Here is a 22,644-nt window from a genome sequence, read left to right as displayed (position 1 = left end):
AATGCCGATATGTGGAATCTCTCTATTGAATCTGGTTGGTCAATAGTGCAAGGAAACCAAGTTAAGACCAAACAGAGCGCACAGATATACATTGGAAAATGCAATCAGAGCCTGTCTTCTTTACAAGGAATGATGAGACAGCCTTACTCTATCTAGTGTTTCAATTTTCTAAACAACCAACTCAAAGGTGTAGCTATAGATTTGTGACCCAATTAACGGAAAGCATAATTGATCGGGAAATTCATACTACATAGACTGAGAACAGATAGAATACGGCCTAAATTTCTAGAAGACAAAAGTCCATTATGAAGGAGGTGATGATAACAAGCTTACCAGCATATGCTAGACCATGGATGTTGTCCCTACTGAAACGCTTAAAGACATGGCTCTTGATCTCCCCAAAGTTATTGGAAACCAGAAGGGCGAACAAGACATTGTTGTGAGCAACAATACAAGTCGACAATGTGATTGCCTGAGCTAACAGAATGAACGAATGAAGAAGTGAGGATAGTTAAGGAAACAGAAGGATGCAATCTTTTGATCTAACAGAAAATGAACACTATTCATCATGGAGAGAGGATATTTGAGGCAGTCATGGTTAATGCTTGGTCAGAAACGAATCTCCATGTCCAGAAACTCAATTTTTCAGGAGGCGAGCTAGCCAATCCCTCGGCAGAGCTAAATAGAGCCTGAAGTATATCTCCGCAGAAACTTTGACAAAGTTTATCAAATATCTGAAAGACAATACTCAAGTTAGCACCAGACAGAGAAAAAAAAAAGGTAAATACAACTCCTAAATATGCAGTGGGGGCACAGATATATTTCTGCCCATAAATCAAACCCAATCATGCAAGAGATACAATCCCATCAATTTGGATGAAATGGATATGAATATTCAGAACATAAAAAATACTAAACTGTTACCTCCAAGACATTGTAGACCACATAAAGTTTGATGGTACTTTGACCACGAATCATGTGATATATTAGGCTGATATCTGAGGGAATAAAGCACAGACAGAAGAGTGACAAACTCATAAACGAACAGTTTGAGAAACCCACCATCTCATCATGAACTGAAAATACAAAGTCCATTTTCTCAGCAGCATGACTGAGCTCGCACATCTAACCACTAAGAATTCCCTTGATCATCCATAGTACCAGACCAGATTTTGGATTGACTAAACATAAAACGCTTTGAGGGAATAAACAAATCAAAAGCTCCTTACTTTACCTGTTCTTCCCAGGAGAGTGATCCCGGAAGCCAAAACTAGAAAACAGCCAAAATCAGACAGCTCTGATGAGGAGGGCCTCTTTAACTGCCTGCCACGACGGCCGCTAGGTTATTTCCCACAACTCAAAACACATCAATGTTGCAGCAGTAAAGTTGCATGCTCGTAGTCTAATTCGTAGCATATCCGAGCATGTCTTTCATGCCAAGACTTAAGGATGATGACTAACCTCTTCTTGAAATTGCCCCACACTGTCATCAGGACCCTTATTGGCATGACTGTCAACAATGACAGAAATGAATTGAAGCAGACAAAAAAGCCGACATTTATAAGCTGCATGAAAATTGTTCTATGTGAAAACCACTGATGTGTAATGAACTTAAGCAGTGTCCTAATTTCTACAATCCCTCACAAATCAGATAAAACTGAAATGCACTAATATTGAAGACAAGGAACTAAACAACATGTAAAGCAGAACAGACCCTATCGAAATCGAGAAACAGTCCAAATGCAATCTAAGAGCAAAGGAGTACCACTTCGCATCTCCATGGTAAGCGGAAGATCGTATCATACACTCTTTCACGTTCTTGTTCGTTTCCAGAAGTAGTTGTGCTCCGTAATGAATTTCCGCCATAAATTTCCTCCATCAAGTATTTCATAGGTGACTTCTTCTCAGCAGATAGATCTGGCAACAAAAACAGTACCCATTTGTTGCAAACATTTCATCCAGCACCTTCAACCATAACCAAATTAGCAATCTCTGAATCTAAAAAAGGTTTGAAGTCGGCAACTCACAATTAGGATCATCTGCCATGAGTTGCTTCCAATCCAAAGACCCTGCCGTTTCGAGCCTCGTCATTGCATTCCCAGTGGGTCCAATTCTCGGCGGCGGAGGCAGCTGCTGTTCCTCCTGAAATGCCGGATTCTCAGAGGATCTAAGCTCCGGACCACTCTCCTCCCGTCGAATCGTCTTGTCGGAAGTTTTCGACTCGGACACTCGCTCATCGTTGCTGCTGCACGCACTACTGTTAACATTCCTCTGCCTCAGCTCGCCGAAATTGAACCCGTTCTGATGCACAGTCTCGCCATCCACCAGAGTCACCGCGCTCGCTCCGCTTCCACTGCCACCAGCGAAGTAACTCATTCTGTCCTCAAACAACGTCCGCTTACCGTCGGCCACAAAATCGCAAAAGCCAGAGGAATCGCAATTCGAAACTCCCACAGTACCGTTTGCGAGCACATGACGATAATCCCCGTTTTCAGGAATTACCTCGACGTCGGTAAACTTCTCCTTCTTCTTCTTCTTCTTCTTCGATCCTTTATGTCTCCTTCGTTTCCCGCTCTCCCTCCGCGACTCGGCTACTCCGTTCCCGCGGATCGGATCGGAGCTGGATCGACGAATCGACATGGACGCATCGTCGTCCAAGGAACTGCCTCGGCTGAGAATCTCGAAGGAAATCTTTCTCCTCGAGGAAGATTCCACCGCCATTGCCGAACGAATCAGCGCCAATAGATTGAAGAGATGCGAAGAACAAAAAAAAATAGACAAAAGTTCGATCATCCGTAAAATTTACATATAAGCGAATTGCTCGCGGACCGATGTTTTCAAGTGGCAGTAACGAACGACGTTCAATGTCTCGGATCCTTCACGCGATTGGGCACCGTGACGACATCAACCAATCATAAGCTGACACGTGTAATTCCACGTCGCATTCTCTTCTGTGACCAAACGTGCAACCATGCCCGACACGTGTACTCTTTTCAGTGACCATACGTCCACGTGTCCATGTTAAAAAAGGGAAAACAAAGAAAATATACGTTGCACTTCAACAACAGTAAATAGGGTAAAGAAGTCAACTTTAAAAATGGGTTAAGACCAACTTCGCAGGTAAAAAAAATAAATACCCAAATGACAGAAAATAACAGACTGTGGTGGATGTGGGTAATGGTTACAAATTTTATACAACAAAACAAAACGTATAAATGTAGAGAGAATGGTTACAAGTTTTCCATCGTCGATTATGACAGACAAATTTGCAAAGCGAGCAAAGTCTCTCTACTTCCGATCCCTCCGCTTTCGCCTCTTCTCTTCTTCCCAGTCCCGATCATACATCCTATTTATATACATATACCCGTATGTCAAAGGAAAATCACTCACTTACTATGGAGAGTTCTTAGTAAAAAAGCATGCTAGATATGATATGAAGGTATAAAAGTGAGATATATGGATTCCGAGTTTCTTACGGGTCGGGATGATCACGACGAGCCATCTTTCGGATTCCCGGGTCTTCTAGAAGATACCCGCCGTGTTGAATCATACTGCCTTTCCTCTCTCTCCCGTCGTACAGCGATGATGATGGAGGAGCCATGGCTAGTGACTGGTGGTGAGCCATGGGAGAGTACTCTCCTGGCTCTGCCCCTGATGATGGCATGTGTTGTTGTTGTTCCCTCTTCACCTTCCGTCTCTTGGACGCTGCTTCGGTATCTTCTTTCAAAAGGGTACCTCTTTCTCTTTCTCTATCCCTTTCCTCCCCCTGGCAAATGTCATCGACCATCAATCAATCAACCAATCATATCATGTGGATATCTTCGACAATGTTTGAATGCAGGGTATATGGTTATTTCATGATCAGAGCTGAAACGGGCCCAAGCGATCCATATGAAAAACCAAAATAAATAAATAAAACCAGAGCACTATTATGTCATTCCGTACTAGACTCCAGGGAAATATGAGAATTGAGCAGCTCTAGGTCCCTGATTCCCGATCCATTGATGATACTGCCCCAACATTAATCCAATCGTAAGCTGAAAATTTTTCCATAATGTATCGTAATCACCTTGTTACCATGCTATGCAATTACCTTTCAGTGACTAAAAAACTGTCACAGAATTTCTAAATATTTCCATTGTACTGCAGTAAAGACAGTGCTACTCACAGCTAAGCAAAATGAATAACAATGATCAAGAGTTTATACTGCAAAAGCCAGCATAAAAATAGAAATTTGAGAACCCAAACATTAGATTTCTAACCTTGACAAATTGTCCATACGTGACACGCTGGCTGTTTGGGTATCTATAGTAAACGGCAAAACCCGGCATGTTTCCACACTCCTGTTCATAGCAGGATGGCGATGGCATCGACCAATCAATCATATTAAGTGATCACCTTTGATGATGATTTCATGCATGATATATGATGATTTCATGTCCAGGCGAATCATATGAAAGTAAATGTGCGCCAGTGCAGTTATTTTAGAGATATGGGCGAGAAGTAAAAGTAGTCGTGTACCTTCAGAGGAATGGTCTCTCGATCATCTCGCTTTCTTTCACGAAAATCATCCTCTCTCCTGCGCTTTGTATCATCCATAGAAGGTGATGAATTTTCTTCGGATTGTCTTCTTTCTCTTTCGTCATGCCTCGGAGAAAGCCTCTGAGAATGCCTTGCAGCCCCACCAACCCTCCTATCGCCATCTTCATCTCTTCTACCACCGCTCAGCGATTGTGGAACGATATTAGGAGGCAAAGGTGGTGGCGGAGGCAAGCCCTGAGAATGGAAATGGTCGTCGGAATGAGATTTCTCAAGAGAAACCTCGCTATGACGTGATTTGCTCCTATCATCCTTATTTCTATCATAACCCCTACTTAATCCTCTATCTTGACCCTTCTCAACCGAACGTTCTCTTCCATGACGTTCCACAGACTTATCTCTCGCTTTATCTTTATCAATATCATCTCCACGGGATTTGTCTGATCGTTCTGATCTTTCTCTGTGGTCTCGGTCTTGCCTCTCGCTGCCCTTCTCCTTCGACCTATCCTGCTCCCTGTGGGTGCTTTGATCATCAGCAGCTGCCTTGTCCAAGTCTACAACTCGAGAATCTGCAGATTTATCTCGGTCACCATCATAATCTTTGTGATCAGCATCACCTTTACGACGCTTAATTGTCCTCTCAGTATCTTCAACAGCACTAGTTCGTTTGTGTAACCTATCACTTGACTTTGAAGAAGATGTGTTGTCATGCCTAGGAGAATGAGCAGTTCGGGAAGGTTGCTTTTGTACATCAGAAGCTTCAGCACCTTCATCTTTCACTGCATCAGAGGTTACATCAGAAGATCTGACAAACTCCAGGTTTTTTTTTTATGAATTGCCGTTAACATTGAATGCTTGTGTGGGCGAGAACGAACCTTTGGCTGATGCAGTAGCTATGGTGCCATTTGCTGCTGGGGTGGAAGATACCTTAATTGAACCTGCTTGCCTGCTCTCAGAATTGTGAGAGCTGAGGTCCTTTTCGGTTGTGGATATTCTTCCAATGCCTTTACCAGACTTGCTATCCTCTTTTCCAAGATCTTGCTTTGTTGTTTTGCTCGTTGATCCAGCTGAGGCACCCCGTTTTGAGGAAATTTTCAACTGGCAACCAAAAAATAATATATAAATGAGTGGGAATTCATAACGGTACCATAGGAACATGTCATTCCCAACTCAAATCAATCATGAATTGTAATCATAATCCGGGCAAATAACCCAAACTCGTGGCCTATAATTACAAGTAAAAAAGTTCTGACACCCGAACAATAACGTGTAACCAAATGACACCCAAGCCATATTTTCAGAGTAAACCCAATAAAAATAACATCTAACAGCAGTTCTCTTAAAGCCAGTCCTCTGAGAAAATCGGCTATGAAGAAGGTGTGATTGGTACGAAAAAATTCCCAAACTATTTTCCACATACATATCAGAGTAAAGAATTAAAGGAACCATAAAGCAAGGATTGCCAACTTCACCAGAGTAAGATGCTATAGAATACCTCCGTCTCAGAAGACTTTGAAGAAACTTTAACAGCATTTTCATCAGATATTCTAGATGTTTCGTTTGACTCCTTTTGTTCCATCGACCTTTTAGATTGGGATGGTTGGGCATCAGAAGGTCCACCTCCCTTTGATTTTAGATGGCCTTGATCAGATTTGGAAAGAGGGATACTCTCCGTCCTTTCCAATTTTCCATCCACAGGTTTAGATCTCGGTCCCTGCTCCTTGCTCAAGCTCCCAGACTCGGGATGCGGGCTAACAGTAGACACTGATCTGCCTCCGGTAGATTCACCTTGGGGCATGCTAACTAATGAACCATTCTGGGAAGGACCATGTTTCGGACCACGTGCTGGGGCAGCCTTTAGTTCCAGATAACCCATGCCAAATTCTTCATCTGTAACCCATGAAGCCTGAAATGGAAATTAAGTCACGTTCTGAAATCCAAACACAGTGTAATTGTTGTGTTTTAGTACTCACTTTTCTTGCAGCCAGAGCGGCAGCAACACCAGTTGCTAAAACCTTAAGGTCCTCTCTCTCATCATTTTTAATCTTAGCTACCTATGAAACAAACCACCAAAGAAATGAGATATTAATGCTCTCATCAAGAAAACATGGGTGACAAAAACAGAAATCACATAACTTTGCAATTTTCAGAAATTGGCTAGCGAATAGATACATACCCGTTTTTCAAGGTTTATCCCAGTTTTTCGAGTAACTGGGAAAACACTAGAAACCTTTGTCAACATAATCAGAGCATTACGAATCTCCATGTACTCATTGGACTCCAGACACTGGATCAACAACCGTGTAATTCTTTGACTCCATTTCCAATGTACCTTCCAAGAAGATCAACAGAACATTCTCAGACATGAACAAAATGCAGAGATCAAACAAGAAATTGCTAACATTGATTAAAATTGCTATCATTGATCAAACAAAATGCAGGTATCAAGAAAATACTTAGCATACATAAACTCATCAAAGGGTAAGACCAGAGATCACACAACACTGAGCAGGAGCAGTTTTGTTCTATCGGATATAAAACAAAGCTTGAAGCTATTTCCTGCATCCCTTGCTATGAACACAATAGGACCAATACAACAAAGGTAAGATCTCCCAAAAGACAGAAAAGCCATCATTTAATTCATACAGTATTGAGATTTCTACAGAGCCCAAGATATCAATAAAAGTTGATGATACCTAATCCTAAAATCAAACCAAAATAAATAAATAAAACCAGAGCACTATTATGTCATTCCGTACTAGACTCCAGGGAAATATGAGAATTGAGCAGCTCTAGGTCCCTGATTCCCGATCCATTGATGATACTGCCCCAACATTAATCCAATCGTAAGCTGAAAATTTTTCCATAATGTATCGTAATCACCTTGTTACCATGCTATGCAATTACCTTTCAGTGACTAAAAAACTGTCACAGAATTTCTAAATATTTCCATTGTACTGCAGTAAAGACAGTGCTACTCACAGCTAAGCAAAATGAATAACAATGATCAAGAGTTTATACTGCAAAAGCCAGCATAAAAATAGAAATTTGAGAACCCAAACATTAGATTTCTAACCTTGACAAATTGTCCATACGTGACACGCTGGCTGTTTGGGTATCTATAGTAAACGGCAAAACCCGGCATGTTTCCACACTCCTGTTCATAGACTGATTCATCACTCTATGACAAGGAAAACACTCGCATTAGAAAGTAAAAGCAATAGTGATATTTGTATTCATGTACTCACATCAACAAATATAACATAAACTTTGAAAGACATCTTTAAAAACATATTGCTTACCTTCCAGTAGTAAGCAATCTTTAAGGTCTCAAACAAAAACCTCCCAAGTCTTCCGACTTCATATTCAGTGCAGCAGCATATCATTGGTTGTAGTGTTTGGCATATCAGAACATCAATGTGGTTGACAGTATTAAAAAAGGGTGTTCCGAGAGAATGAAGCATATCTACAAACATGGCACAGTAAACAGAATCGGCCATGCTAAATGTGCAGCGAGGGAAAATACAACGCTGCAGGAACTCCATGTTAATCTTCAACGTATCAGGACAGGAACTCAACCATTTATCCTTTTCACGAGAAAGTCTCCTACGAACAGAAGCAACGTGTTCTTCATGTTTGCGTAATTCACCAGTTAGGCGATCAAGAGATTCTTGGATTCTTTCCTTCTCTTTTTTTCTCTTTGTAATTGCAGAACTAGAGTTATCTGAAACCTCTTCAAGCATCTTAAGTGCAGCATGCTGTTTAGCAATCTCAGACTCGTATCGATCTCTAGGAACATGAAGATCATAGAGAGTAAGCCCCCAAAACGTTGCATAGAGGTCTGGGGAAAGACTATTCCAGGCTTTTGTGGGTAGCATCATTCTGACAGTATCAAGAAGATCAGACCACCTGAAACAACATGAACAAGTGAATAATGAAAAACAAAGATCAGTATATAGGCAGAAATAAGCCAATCCAGCTCACTTATGTTACTCTCAATCTTCAGAGAGAGTATTTAAAACTTATGAACAAACAGAATAAATGCTTTTCATATCCTACATAAAAGATGACAACCAAACTTAAGGAAAAGGTGGGATACGAATAGTACATTATAGCTTTTTTGGATGAGCTGACATCAAGAATCATTTTTACACAGTTTCCTTGAGGGTCAGGCTCTGTATTTTCAGTATCCCTATTCATAGATTCACCAGCATCCAAAGGCCACTGAACATCACCACTCTGCTGAGATTTGAAGAGCCTCATGACAGGGCGATATATCAGAAAAGCAACCTGACAGCATTGATAAGAAAAGCAAAAGCTTTAAAATAAATTTTTTTAAAAAAACAAAAATTATAAGGAATTCAACTGTGCATTGAATTGAGAATGAGCAAAAGTTAAAGGTAGAGAACAAAAAAACAGAAGAGAGAAAGAGAGACCTCAGGATCAAGATGATATGTGTGAACAAGCTCCTCGAGTGAAGGGACCAGCCGAGCATAAGCAGTAGCAGGACTCACTGCATTACAAAGGAATTCCACATACTGGAGAAGAGTTCCATGACATCGGTCAAACTGCTCACTGACCATCTTAATATAGGGTGCATTAGCATTTATCAAAACTCTGCATGATAATAAACCATCAGGAATTTAATACTCTAGAACATCATTTGAGAAAAAAAAAGGAAGAGTTGCATGTTCACTCTTAAATGATTTAAAATCCATCAAGTTTGATGTGTTTAGTTTAGGAAACTGCATCAACAAGGATTACTGTGGTTCTCAACTTACACAGAGCGATGTTGCGCAAGAAGTAACAAAAGTGGAACAGCTAATTTTGGTTCGTCATTTGGAAGCAATGCATCTCTTAGCCGGTTAGATGATTTGACAAGTGCCTGAAGCAATAAGGAAACAAAACAGAAACGTCAAAAACTAAGTGTACCACAATAGTTTTCTGAGCAGACAGATAAACTTCGTAACTCAGATTCCACGTACTATGCCATATTCAAAAGTTTGTCTACAGAGCATGGCTTCTATTGAATTGCATAACGGAATGTTTAGAACGAAACAATTGTTACTACAAAACAGGAAATTCTAAAACAATTCCTAAATTTATGCCCACGTAAAAATATAGCACGCACATGGGCATCTGTAACTGCATGCAGGACAAAAAGCCAAAAAGGATTGAAAGGAGAACTAGCTTTGAAATAACAAAATAAATTAGGCTGATAAGATTACCTAGTTTCTAGCAACAGGACACAGTGAAGAAGGCTTGGCTCCTCTCAGATTTAATTAAAAAGGAGACATATTTGAGAGTTTAAAAAGATAACCTTGTTATTCCGTGTCATGCCAAAGGATGTTGCATGATATCGTAAAGTCTCACTTCCTGCCATGGCATCAAGCTGATCTTCGGTAAGGTTCTCTGTGTACTGGACATTTGCCATCTGCTGGATAAGTTCCTACATATAAGTGTAAATTTCCAGTCAATAATCATTGATCTATAAATAAAAATGTGTACTGGACATATTTCCCTAGAAATAAACGTAAGCATCACATAAAGTTGCCCGAAACACGAACCAAAATAGTACCTGTAGAAGAACAAGCTCAATACCCTGACCCCTCTTTAACTGGTTCACAAGATACTGGAAAAGACCTCTCAACTCCATCGACGGGTACTTTTTACACCTGGAGAAGATGATACTGTTGAGAAAAATGCTTGACAAGATGGATTTTCACCAATACGCACTTCTGAAAGATATTCAATGCACATTTTTGCATTCAATTTTTGGAATATGAGCAATATAATCCCAATTTCTGACAACTAAGGAATTTCATCAAGAAACCATGCTACGACGGGAGGAACAATGGTAACTTCTCTTTAAAAAAAATGACAGACCAAATTCAACTAAATCCTTCTGAATTTTTTTCATGGCAGACATGAAACTGTTACTAAATGAACAACTACAACTGCCCTAAAACATGCTGCTCAATGTAAAACAACCAATTTGATTTCTACTTAGCATTTTCAAGGCCCCATGCCCACATGACAACACCTTACCCAGAAGTCACGACAAAAAAACCATACTTTCTTTTAAAATAAACCGATGCTTTGCCCCTGATTTCGCCCCGATAAAGAAACATTTCATCCCAATGACTACAGCCATAGTAAAGAACAACACCGGAAAAACAAAATCCAGAAAGAGAACAGACAGTGAGGGGAAAACATGTCTCACGCTGCGGACTTGCTCAGCATGAAGAAATAACAAGAAAGATCTGAATAGCCCAGAACTATTGAGATTATAGAAAAATTCATAGCATGCTGGTTGCTAGGATACTGAACTAAAGCCAGGGAAGAAACACAGAACATCCTAATTCTCAACAAGATAAAATAAACATTTAGAGCAGAGTAGTTGTAGAAGTTTCTGAATACGTACAGGTGACCCCAAAATGAAGCCAAAGATTGAAGCCAGTCTGACAAATTAAGCCCATCATCTTTCAGTTTATCGCGTCCGCTTTGTGCCAGTCTCTCAATCACGACATATTCCAGGATATCATACTCAAGCTGCAAATCAGGAAGCATTTGGAAACCATCACAACACACACATCCCATCGAAACTGCATACCAGAGTTATCTCACTACATTGTGGCCTTATTCAGCAGTCTGTGAACATACTACTAGCAACCTGCCATCCCCATTTCCAAGAATTCGAAACTACCCTAATCACATGAAAACCCAGTCAATATAAAACATTTCAAGGCTTGATAATTAGCACTCCAGATAGATGATATTTACTTCCACTGAAAACATTAAACGAGCATGAGCAACCAACCGCCCTTCTGCATCTTAATGGTGTTTTCCTTTTTTGAGTCAACATCATGATGGAGATTCATGCTCATTAAAAGAGAAAAGAAAAACCAAGACCAAACATGGAGTAGATATCACAGAAGAAAAATGGCCATATGACATCCAAAAGAGAGAAAAACATAAAAACCTGTGTCAGGTACTTGAAGGCATCCACAACAGGAGTAATCATATCTCTGTATGCTTCGATCTGTAATAAATACCAAACAGTTAGCCCCGTCATCTGAGCATCTCCAATTTCAAAACAGGAGAGAGACAACAGTAGATATAAGATACCTGATGCACAATAGTTCGAAGTACCGTCATAGGGTTGGCATGAGCTAGCTTTGCCACCATCCGACCCAACTGCTTCAAATTTTCTTTAGCAAGTCGTTTCAGAATCCTTCTAGTATCCAGCTGAACATACACTTAAGGAAGTAAATAATGTGCCATTTCGTTCTATCATGTGAGGCAACCAAACTGAATAAATCACATTGATATACCTTCGATACTTGCCTTGCTGCCAACAACAAAGGATTTCGTTCATCATCTTTTTCCCACTCACCATATAAGCGGTAACGAGCCTAGGAAAACAAAACGAACCCAGAATGATTGGCGTTAATGTTCAACATAAAAAAAAAAAAAGAATAAAACCTAAGAAAGGCCAACCTCATATGGAAGAAGACACATCACTTCCCAGATCTCATTACCAACAGCTGGATTTGCAGGTACCAATTGCAAAGATGGGAGAAGACATGTCCCAAGAGCTTCTTCTACCCCCGCCCTAACCTCCTTCAGGTGCATACGAGGATTTTCAATTGCACTACCTTCTTGATTTGAAGATCTATCACTAGCACGGACAAGATCAAGGGCGGACAAGTAGTAAACCCTTAATACCCTACAAATCTACCACAATGGTAAACTTTTATCAGCTTCATCTATCATTTTATTTGTACAAGGCATTCAGCAATCTAAAAGTCTAAAGCACCTTCTGCAAGAGTAGTGTATCTCGGTAGAGGTAGGGTCCAGCAGTACCAAGCATCTGAAGTACTTCTTTAGGAAGATCTACAGATCGCCTATTGCTTGGTGAAAATGCTGCACCAACATCTGTATTTTCTGCAGTGGAAGAAACAGAACTCTGAAAACGTATCTGCCGCACAATGTCATATGTTGGAGCGATCGACTTCTCTATGAGCCTGAAAAAAGACCAAGAAAATCATAATTCCCACACAAAAATTTGTGTGCAGAGCCATGGTCTCAAAACAGTGATACAGAGAACTCAAGATGCAAGGGAAAACATTTCAAGCTGTCCAAACCATAACAATACAGTAGCCAATAATCGTCAATGCTAGCCTCCAGTATTTCTGAACCAAAATGGCCCAAAATTAAATGTACAAGAATGTGAATACTAACCTAAACAAGCCACCACATATCTGATTGTGTGCCACTGGATTACTAGGTGCAAGACGCTCAAACAAGATATGGGCATGATACCTGTCACGCGGAAAGAGTTAGCACAAAACAAAAATGGCCCTGGTGTTTCGCTTTCTGACAGCGGAAAACAGAAAAAACTTGAAATAGTTATAAAACTCAATATACAAAATGCTTTATACTACATGTATGAGAATTTAAATCGCCGTCAAAGCAAATTTAAGAATGCAAACAAAAATGTGGCAGCACCAACAAATTCCAGAGAGATGCCAATACTTTGCAAAAGATGCCCAACACGTCCTTTCAAATCATAAACAAAACAATGGATTCAATTACCACAAACAACCAATCCATGCAGAAGTACTAGTCCTAGAAGAACTTCCATGATCATGAAGATGATAACATGGAATTTCCACATGCATCAGTTCAAAAAACATACTTCTCAAAGACTCGGACAAAGGTGATGACAGTGGATTGATATGAGAGGAAGACCAACAAAATGAAAAATAGATGACAGTCTATACTTGCAGTCAAGTTATATCTCAAGAAGAACCAAGGTACCTACCAATCGTCTACAGAGAGAAAACCATTAAGGAGGCCCAGGATCTGATCATTTTCAAGCTCTAGCGACCGTTCAGCAACAGCTTCGGTCTCCATGTCCAAAGCAGCAAAGAGATCTACTGTGACATCTCCTGGCTTTTCATCTTCCATAAGATCCTTTCCAGTAGCAGCAAGATTTATTTTTCCAATTTTATTGGCCTTATAAAAGAGTATGAGAGAAGATGTAAGCATAAGAATAAATAATTAACCTATGAAACAGAACATGTAAATCCCCAGAACATTGCAAGATCATTGGCTCCTAGTCCCTTGTATCCGTTTTCATCCATATTTGAAAAGGTAAGATGAGCAGATAACCTCCATAAAAACAATTCATGAAGTTTGTTCACTTTTCTCCCCAGGAAAACGAGATTAAAGCCACATAACTTAGGACAGATCAGTGCAAAAAAAGAGAAACACGTCCATAAATAACCACTAAAAGCTATTCATACTTGCAGAAAACACACCTCCTCAAGCCGCTTTGCAGAAAAAGCATTATAATGCTCAAAAGCATCCTCGTCCTTAGGCAGTAGATGTGCATATCTGTTATAGGGGAAGAACTATACTGGTTAAGTACAAACGTTATCCAAGGTTTAGTATAGTGTGAGTTTACAGAAACACAAGGAAAAGCAGCAAAATTGCATTCTCGCCGTCAATGCACTGCTGAAATGAGCAGAGGCTCAAAGCAAATTTATTCAGTCCAGCAGGAGAAAATTATCTGAATTTTTTTAAAATCTCAGTACTATGTAGTCTTACCAACAATATTCCCAATATAAGTACTAAGATTCTTAAAAGACACGGATAATAGGAAATAACTAAAAAAGTTTTAAAACACAAGTTTATGAGAAGTAAAAGCTCATCAAATTACTTCCAGGCCATCCATTTGATCTATAGGGATAAAGGAGCAGAAAACACATAACTAGAAATGAGAGTCAGTGCCGACATGGTAAAGTACTGATATCAGTTTGAGCCTTCAGGGATAATAATAATAATAATATAACCTTATTCCAACACAAAGACAACAAAAACATTCAATATGAGTAAAACTACATAAGAAAGCCCAACTTGCAAGACGCATACCTACTTGCTAAGCTCGAGACCTCATATAAATACGAATCAACATATTCACCCACCACAGGTAATAAATAATTACAGATAGTTGTCAACAAAAAAAAAGGAAAAGAAAACAAGAATACCAATTGCACACATAATAGAACAAAAAAGGTCGGTACCAACGCTAAAAGCAACTTTATGGGATTTAAAGTAAAAAGAGCACTCACATGCTATCAAGACTGATAAATTCTTCCTTCACAAGTAAAGCTGTAAGCTTATAGAGCCCAAATGGGGTAGGACTGTTAACTTCCAACCTCTGATAGTATTGAAACTTAAATCCAAGTATTTGAGAAGCATGAGACTGCACAGCAGAGAGCAAAAATAAGCAAAGCCAAGTTTCTTGAATTAAGCAGTAGACTAAGTCCACACAAAGAATACATGCCAAACCTTAGGAAAGATTGGAATTAGATCAAGAAATGTGCTATTATCTGACTGAAGTTCAAAACAATCCAGCACCTATACATGAAAAAGAAAGGTGAATGAAACAGAGAGAAAAGGCAGATCTGTTATGCGATATCAAACATAAAATGACAAAATCCAAAATGTCAACTTACTATGTCGAAAACACGGTTCGGATCAAGGTCAAAATGTCCAATCAATGACTGCAAGAAAGATTTCAGATCATAAACTGGGAAACAAGATACATAACCCAAACAAGGTGTATTTGTGAAGTCAAAACCTTGATAATCCCCATAGTTGCTGCTGACGCATTCTGGGAAGAATTTGCAGATCCCCGGCAAAGAAGCGTGACCTACACTCCAAAAACAGTAAGTACTGACTGCTGAGATAAGTTTCGCAAGAAGACCACTAAATGTCAATTTTGAGAGATTATAGTCAGTTAGTCCAAATTAACTATCTGCTTCAATAATAATAACGAAAAAGAGAGACTGTTTGTTTTCCTTCAGAACTATATTTAATCAGAATTAGCAGGGCATGTGCCATGCAGATAGAAAGACACAAAAAGGAAAATGCCAAATAAGCATCTTGGAAGAGATCATTCCTTTCAAATCACAGTCAAGCATTGCCAAGGTAGATTATATGGAAATTAAGACTTAAATATATAAAAATAGAACTAGCAAAAGCATCAATATAAGGCCAAAAAAAGGTAGGATCTTCGATAAGGAACGTTTGACAAACCAGTTTGGCATATCCCTCACTTTCTTCACGGAGTAAGTTGAACTTCGTTTGCTGGTAAAGAAGACGGGTATTTACCCTGACCTGAACAGCACCAATCAGAATGTGTTATTTCAAGGCAAGATATAGTAGTTCCAAACTTATACATGAGCATGTTTCTCTATCCAAATATCCCACAAAAGGACCACATTCTTATAATTCAAATCATAATATGATTTCATCATCCTACCTTTCTCCAAGTCTATCTGACAGCACTTTGTCGTTTTCAAATACGACTGAATCACATTGCAACCACACAAATTTATGTCATCACATAATATCCTCTTCCCCAATAGTAGTAGCCTCATAGTCCATATTAACATAAGAGTATTGAAGCATGAACACTCACCTCTTTTCCCTTCAAATCCTGAGCCTTTATCTTAACCATTTCAGCTTCCCACAGAAACTCTTCCTAAAACGTAATATAACAGTATTTTTTAGCTCTCTGCCCGTCTCACAGAAATTGTCAAGCAATCAAGAACAAAAAGCTAGCTGGTAAACCAGCAGCTCAAGTGGGAACATGAAAGCAACTTTGACCTCGCAACGCTCCTGGAAAAGCCTCTGAGGGACTAGTTTTGATTCTACAAGCCATTTTGCCTGGAAAGAGGGAAACAGCTAGATAAATGATTCTCAGCATTGAAATCTTGAGGCAGGTGGTCACAAAAAAAAAAAGATGAGATCCACCTATAGGCGTATAAAACATGAAACATGGAAACTCAATAAAATTAGGTCACTGTACACGAAGAACGCGATAGGAAACCGGAGGGACATGCCACCTCCAGAAAACAGGATCACAGAATTAGTACAATGAAGAATAAATTCTAATACTGACCAACTTTATCAGACGGCTACGCTGATCTCCTGACAGAGTAAGCTGCAAGAATAACGCGATAGAAAAACCATCAATGTGTCAACAAAATTTCCATTTACAACAAAATCATAACTTACTGGTTCCCCAGCGCTAACAGCAAAAGCCAATATCCGCGCACAAATCATTTTGTAAGCTAAAAAACAAAATGTGAAATTGCTAAATGGAACACCATTCTAACAAGCTTGAGTTCCTCTATTAAAGCATTTGAAAGACTTACATCTTGAGCTATCTGAGTCACAACATCCGCCAAACACGACCCCAATTCTCCTTCGGCTGGCTTGTCCGAAAAACCCACTGCCTGTAGCACTCCCTTACAGCTCTGAATCGGCAACTCGCCACGAACCTAAGAACCAATCGAAAGACACGAACTCACTAACTCGGAGAACATCCATTTCAAAACACCCTAAACTAGCACATACACACAAACCAGCGTACAACCATGCATAGGCAGAGACAGAGAGAGTACCAAGGTCCAGCAGAGCTCGTAGACGAAGCGAAGCATCGGTACGGAGCTGTGTAGCTTAGAGCCGTAGCTCCCATTCTTACAATCGCGAACGAACTCCTCTGTCACGTAGTTACACTCCAGTAGAGGAAGAGACATCGTCACCGTCTCTTCTGTCTATCTATTCTCCTCCTGTCCGAAATAAGGAACACGATCCGAGAACCAAACCCTAGAGGACGGAGAGAATAGGGTTTAGGCTGCAGGAGATTTCGATTGGTGACCGGAGAAGTATGGCGACGCCACGCCAAACAACATGGGCAGATGGAGGAGACGAATCACAAAGCTTCTTCGGGGGCAAATGATTAAATTAGGGTTTCTGGGGAAATCATTTGAGCTCTGCAAGTGAAATTGAAGACGAAGATACGCTTGCAGAGGGGCTTTTTTTTTATGTATTAAAATTATATATATGATTTATCAAATGAAATTTGGAGTTTATTGCAAGAATGCCACTGATCAGGCCTACGGTATATCCGGCCCATGGGCTTATTATTATCTTCTTGACCAAATCTAATTTGAGCCTCATAATTTGGGCTCAAGACGTTTGGGTATTATAAGAATATATATATATATATATATATATAATTATTATTCATTTTTTAACCTTATTGAATCAAACAAGTAACGTGGTAGTACGAGAAAGTGGAACTTTAAACTAAGTCAAATTTAATATTTTTTTTATATCAAATTATTCCCGTTGTCGAAATCAAAACTTTTGTGCATCTTAAAATTTATTTTTACAAATTTCGCAAAATCAAGGGCTATGTTTGCAGTTTATTAACATATTTTGTCTCCTATAACAGTCTGGATATATCTTTAGACTTTATCAAATTAAAAAAAAAAAACAATTTATCTTTATTGAGACTTACATGCTGATGATATAATCCCTTTTTTTTAAATGAAGATATAAATATATAAAACTTATTGGAAAACTAATGAAAAAGGTCATAAATCCACTTATTTTAGAAAACAATCTCTATAAAATTAGAAGGAGATCTTGTACTATAAAAAAAAAAAACTAGTTTGTTCCCAAATCAGAATACGCATAAATATGATAAAAATAAATATCAACTCAATAAATACTGGATATAAATAAAAAGAGATTATCTCTCGCTATAAACTGTCATAAGACCAAAAAAAATATCATAAAAGACGAGGGACCAAAACTAAAGTAAAAAATAGAGCCATTTCTGGAAGGACGCACGCTTTGGTCCATTGTTGTCCAAAACCGACCGAATCCAGCTGGCAAGCTCATCCACAGTTCAGCTACTACAAAAAAACACCTAATCACTAGCTGACACGTGTCTCTATAAAGTCTATAATCAACCATATCAGTAGGTGTCAATAGGATCGATCCAAATCCGCCTTCAATCGGTCTGATCGGTCCGATTTTTTTCGAATTTATATAACTAAATTCGAAATCCGATTTTATTGGTTTCGAATTCAGACCAGATCGAGTCGAACCGATCCAATCAATTTCTTTGTAAACTTATTTTTTGATTATTTTTAATTTTTTTGTTAATCTAATTCGAACACCCGATCTTTTTGGAATCGAAAAATTTAAACCCAAAATCTCATATTTCTCGGATGAATTCGGATTGAACTTTAGGATCCATGCCTAAATTGACACCCAAACATTTTATCAATGAAAACAAAACAAAATTAAAAAACCAAAAATCTGAAATACAAAGAATTTATAGAATAAAAATAAAATATATCGAAAAAAACAAATTAGGCCAAACCAAGTTTTAATCACCAACTCGCACATTGTAAAATAAAAAAATAAATATTTGTAAAATAAGCTCACACGTGTTTTCTGGGTTCGGAGTATATTGAATAAATTAATAAATCAGGAGCTTCGGAGCGAGGCAGAGGATCCGCACTGCAAAAGCTCATTTACATTACTTGACAGACAAGGAATGAGTAAGAGAAACAAAACATTGCGTAAGCAACAAGTAAACCACGACAGAGTATCCATCCAACAAATCCACTGTCCACAAAACCCTAAAACCCTAAACAACATATCATCCGACAAGACAAATCTCCACACGTCACTCTCTCTTATTCCGTCTAATTCTCGACACACCTACCGTCCTTGTCCGGACTTGAAAGTGCTGGTGAAATCCAGAGGCCGTGAAGGTATACTCATCTCGGTATTATCCCCGAAAAACGACGAAGAAAGCGAGTTCGTGATATTGCTAGTTCCCTCGGATTCCTGCCATTTCCTCACCACTTGCGGAAGAGGTGTATCGAAATCAATACCGTAAACATCATCCGAATCATCGTTTTCGGCCGGTTTCCACTGTTCCGCGAGTGAAGAGAGCACGTTAACCACGTGGCCCATCTCGGGTCTCTGGTGAGGTTCCCTGCCTGTGCAGTGATTGGCTAGTTCAGCTACTTTGTCGATGCTGGCTAGGGTTTCCTCGTCTAGCTCGATGGTTCCATCAATGGCCTTCCGGAACAAGTTTCTGTTAATGTACATTCTCCTGAACCATCCAACAAGGTGGACGCTATCCTCGGGCTGGGTCTCGTCCAGAGCTTTCCTGCCTGTTATCAGCTCCATGAGGATGATCCCGAAGCTGAAAACGTCTACTTTGGTCGTAACTCTTCCCGTTACTGCAAAAACGAAAGTTCAGAAAACATCAGAAAAAAGAAAAGGATTGTTTTTTTTAGGGCTGATATAATCTGGTCATTGGCATAAGCAAAAAGATCTGTATACCTGCATATTCTGGCGCAAGATAACCAAAAGTTCCAGCCAGTCTTGTCTCGATCGAGTTTTTGCCTTCAGGGGCAAGCTTGACGAGACCAAAGTCCGAGACTTTAGCTCGCATATCATCTCCGAGGAGTATATTAGACGGTTTTAGATCTCTATGGATGAAACTCTGATGAGCTAAACTATGCAGATACTCGACTCCTCTAGCCACATCCAATGCGATAGCCAACCTTCTGGTCCACTCTAAAGGTTTCAACCCTTCTTCCTTCCACTGGAAAATATGCCTACTTAACGCCCCCTGTGGCATGTATTCGTAAACCAGAAGCCTCTCGTTTCCTTCCAAGCAGTACCCCAGAAGAGCCACTAGATTGCGGTGGCGAACTTTGGTAAGAACAGCAATCTCGGATTTGAATTCACCCAAACCCTTGTCACTTACGATCGAAGATTCCATTCTCTTGACTGCGATCTTTGTCCCGTCGGGTAATTCTCCCTTGTAAACAGTTCCGAACCCGCCTCTCCCCAGAATGTTCTTCTCACTGAAATTATCTGTAACCTCCTTCAAAACCTGGATCGATATCACCAGATTCCCGGCCTCCACCACATGGATGTCACTGCCATGTCCATGACTACTGCTTCCGCTTCCACTTCCACCAGCACTGTCCTTTGAACCCGAAGCCGCTACCGTGATTTTCACCGCGTCTTGTTCACCAGAACGTTGAGGATGAACCACCACAGCGTAAGGAGTTTGCTTCTTATCGGACTGTTTCCTTTTCTTGATCAAAAGGAAAACAACAAATCCGATAAGCAGCAATCCCAGCACACAACCAATCACAACACCCACGATTTTCCCGACGTTACCAGATCCGTTCTTGTCGCTATTCTCGGCAGAACTGTTGGAACCAGGGGAGCCAGGAGCAGGACTCGGAGGAGGATCCTTTCCGATGTCAGGGTTCCCCGCGATATTCACATCCACGTTCTTGAAAGCCGGTAATTTACCATACAAACGGTTGTTCGAAACATCAAGATTCTTCAGGTTACTCAACGCTGTGAGCTCTTCCGGGATAGTGCCGGTGAGATTGTTCCCAGATAGATTGATAGTGTGCAGCGATTTCAGATCTGCGAATCTCGGAGAGATAAAACCAGTAAGCCCCATGCTCTGGAAATTGATGACAGTAACGTTACCTTCTAAACAAGTTATCCGATCCCAATTCTGACAAGGATCATTCCCTTTCCATTTCTCAGCAAACCTTACAGGATAACCGAATGCTTCCACGATCGAAAGCAAGATGCTAACTTGAGGATCACAAGGAACTCCTGGATCATCTAAGCAGAAACTATTTGATCCTGGATTCATATCAAGCTGAACCTTTCTAGTGTCAAAATGAGGGGCTGGCCCTTGAAGCAGATTATTGGTTAAATTCACAATGTAAAGGGATCCCAAGTCAACCAGAGAGGGAGGGACAATACCCGTCAATTGATTATCCCTCACGCTGAAATTCATCAAGGAGACCAGACCTGAAACGTCTGGTATCGGACCAGAGAACTGGTTGCCGTGTAACCAAACCTCTTTGAGAGCTGTAATGTTCTGCAATACGGAAATCGACCCATTGAGCATTTGCCCGTTGACCCACAGAACCTCAATCGATGAGCCGGCGAGGCTCGATGGAAGTTCGCCCACGAACGAGTTATGAGACAACTGCAGGGTTTTCAGACTGGGGAATGTTTGCCCACCGAAAAAATCAGGGATTTTGCCGGAAAGATTGCAATTGACGATGGATAACTCCTGAAGAGCAACCGCGTCCTTTAAACTCACCGGGATTTCCCAGGGACCGAACGGGTTGTTATTCAGAATCGCCACATGAAGCGAGCTCATACCCGTGAAGAAATCGGCGGGAATCGAAGTGAACCCATTGTCGTGGAGGTTCAGAGTCATCAACGATTTCAACCCGGCAAGGCTCGGGATCGGACCCGTGAGCTTGTTCTGCATGAACTCGAGAATGGTCAAAGACGACAAATTCCTGAGATCAGGAGGTAAAGTCCCTGAAATCCCTCTGTTCGCGAGCTGGATCCGGGTGACCCGTTGGCTCTTATCGCATTGCAAACCCGTCCATTCACATGGATCCGGCCCGGACCAGACAAGATTCGGCGGAAGCTTCAAGCTTGCCTTCAGGGCTTGCGCCGGCGCCGCGTCTGGACTCGACTGCGCGCACACAGAGACGACAAAACACAAAAACCAGACAAAGGCATGGGAAATTCTCACGTGGGTCGTCTTCATGTTCTGAGATTTTCCCGAGAAAAAAAAAAACGGCGAAACCCAGGAACCGCAGATTTAGAGCATGACAGAGAGGGTTTAAGGGACACGAACGGATGCAAGACTGAATCTTTTCGGCGGAGGTTTTCTTGTGCTTCGACTGGGTTCTTGAGTGAGAGAGAGAGAGAATGAATCGGCGGATTTAATGGAGGATTAGCCAAGAGAATCAGAATAAATGGAAGGAGAGCGAGGGAAAAAGCTGTCCTTTTTTTATTTTTATTTGTTTTTTTTTCATTTTCCAAATCTTATTTATTTTATTTGCTTTGTAAGAACTCAATTTTTTCAGTTTTTACATTTGATGACTGAAGTAACCGGAAAATACTAATTTTACCCCAAACATAAATGTAACTTTTTGGGTACAACACGAGTAAAAAAAAATATTTCTTCAAATTTTTACTTTTTTTTCGTATATATGAATATAATGATATGAATATACGTATGTAATGTTGTTGAATGGTTTAAAGAATGCACACTAATTAATGACTTGTCATGTTGACGTCCATTGTTTTTAATTTGAAATATATTATTTTAAAATTGTACTTATCTACACGAAACCTCTGGTTGCT

The 22,644-nt window shown here is 40.1% G+C and overlaps 3 protein-coding genes across 4 annotated transcripts in view; all 3 read right to left on the bottom strand.

Moving 5' to 3' along the window:
- LOC104825571 (protein POLLEN DEFECTIVE IN GUIDANCE 1) overlaps positions 1-2,938 on the bottom strand; it is a 4,167-nt gene extending 1,229 nt beyond the window's left edge. For both annotated transcript variants that reach the window (XR_773644.2, XM_010557925.2), the window contains exons 1-8: positions 2,028-2,938; positions 1,766-1,917; positions 1,462-1,565; positions 1,235-1,323; positions 925-998; positions 584-734; positions 334-501; positions 6-31 (exon numbers count right to left, since the gene is read on the bottom strand). Coding sequence is in view for 1 of the 2 variants with exons in the window: in XM_010557925.2 (XP_010556227.1) it covers positions 6-31; positions 334-501; positions 584-734; positions 925-998; positions 1,235-1,323; positions 1,462-1,565; positions 1,766-1,917; positions 2,028-2,793 (1,530 nt within the window). In the remaining variant the exon portion in view is untranslated. The remainder of the gene's footprint in view (positions 1-5; positions 32-333; positions 502-583; positions 735-924; positions 999-1,234; positions 1,324-1,461; positions 1,566-1,765; positions 1,918-2,027) is intronic.
- A 136-nt stretch (positions 2,939-3,074) lies between these two features.
- LOC104825570 (THO complex subunit 2) lies at positions 3,075-17,430 on the bottom strand. The gene is made up of 33 exons (XM_010557924.2): positions 17,022-17,430; positions 16,773-16,898; positions 16,517-16,558; positions 16,222-16,281; positions 16,034-16,096; positions 15,649-15,729; positions 15,191-15,262; positions 15,066-15,113; positions 14,899-14,967; positions 14,679-14,812; positions 13,866-13,941; positions 13,367-13,560; positions 12,784-12,864; positions 12,359-12,566; positions 12,040-12,276; positions 11,874-11,954; positions 11,668-11,787; positions 11,522-11,581; positions 10,964-11,091; positions 10,118-10,214; positions 9,860-9,988; positions 9,321-9,424; positions 8,976-9,156; positions 8,648-8,829; positions 7,842-8,448; positions 7,616-7,720; positions 6,716-6,871; positions 6,513-6,593; positions 6,035-6,445; positions 5,415-5,637; positions 4,522-5,318; positions 3,477-3,766; positions 3,075-3,346 (listed from the first exon to the last, which is right to left on the bottom strand). The coding sequence occupies exons 1-33, from the start codon at positions 17,154-17,156 to the stop codon at positions 3,289-3,291; spliced, it is 5,436 nt and encodes a 1,811-aa protein (XP_010556226.1). The 5' UTR covers positions 17,157-17,430; the 3' UTR covers positions 3,075-3,288.
- Positions 17,431-18,928: 1,498 nt separating this feature from the next.
- LOC104825569 (receptor-like kinase TMK2) lies at positions 18,929-22,237 on the bottom strand. The gene is made up of 2 exons (XM_010557923.1): positions 19,774-22,237; positions 18,929-19,670 (listed from the first exon to the last, which is right to left on the bottom strand). The coding sequence occupies exons 1-2, from the start codon at positions 22,040-22,042 to the stop codon at positions 19,141-19,143; spliced, it is 2,799 nt and encodes a 932-aa protein (XP_010556225.1). The 5' UTR covers positions 22,043-22,237; the 3' UTR covers positions 18,929-19,140.
- Positions 22,238-22,644: the final 407 nt, after the last annotated feature.

This window comes from Tarenaya hassleriana, unplaced genomic scaffold (genome assembly GCF_000463585.1).
Source record: "Tarenaya hassleriana unplaced genomic scaffold, ASM46358v1 Cleome47, whole genome shotgun sequence".
Lineage (NCBI taxonomy): Eukaryota > Viridiplantae > Streptophyta > Magnoliopsida > Brassicales > Cleomaceae > Tarenaya > Tarenaya hassleriana.
Note: the sequence above shows the minus strand (reverse complement) of the source record. Positions and strands in the feature narration are given on the sequence as shown.

Coding starts and splice junctions, on each gene's coding strand:
- LOC104825570 (XM_010557924.2), bottom strand. CDS start 17,156: ATGTCTCTTCCTCTACTGGAGTGTAACTACGTGACAGAGGAGTTCGTT. Junction 16,097..16,221: donor TTTTCCAGGAGCGTTGCGAG/GTCAAAGTTGCT, acceptor ATTACGTTTTAG/GAAGAGTTTCTGTGGGAAGC. Junction 13,942..14,678: donor TTTATCAGTCTTGATAGCAT/GTGAGTGCTCTT, acceptor CCCCTATAACAG/ATATGCACATCTACTGCCTA.
- LOC104825569 (XM_010557923.1), bottom strand. CDS start 22,042: ATGAAGACGACCCACGTGAGAATTTCCCATGCCTTTGTCTGGTTTTTG. Junction 19,671..19,773: donor TCTTGCGCCAGAATATGCAG/GTATACAGATCT, acceptor TCGTTTTTGCAG/TAACGGGAAGAGTTACGACC.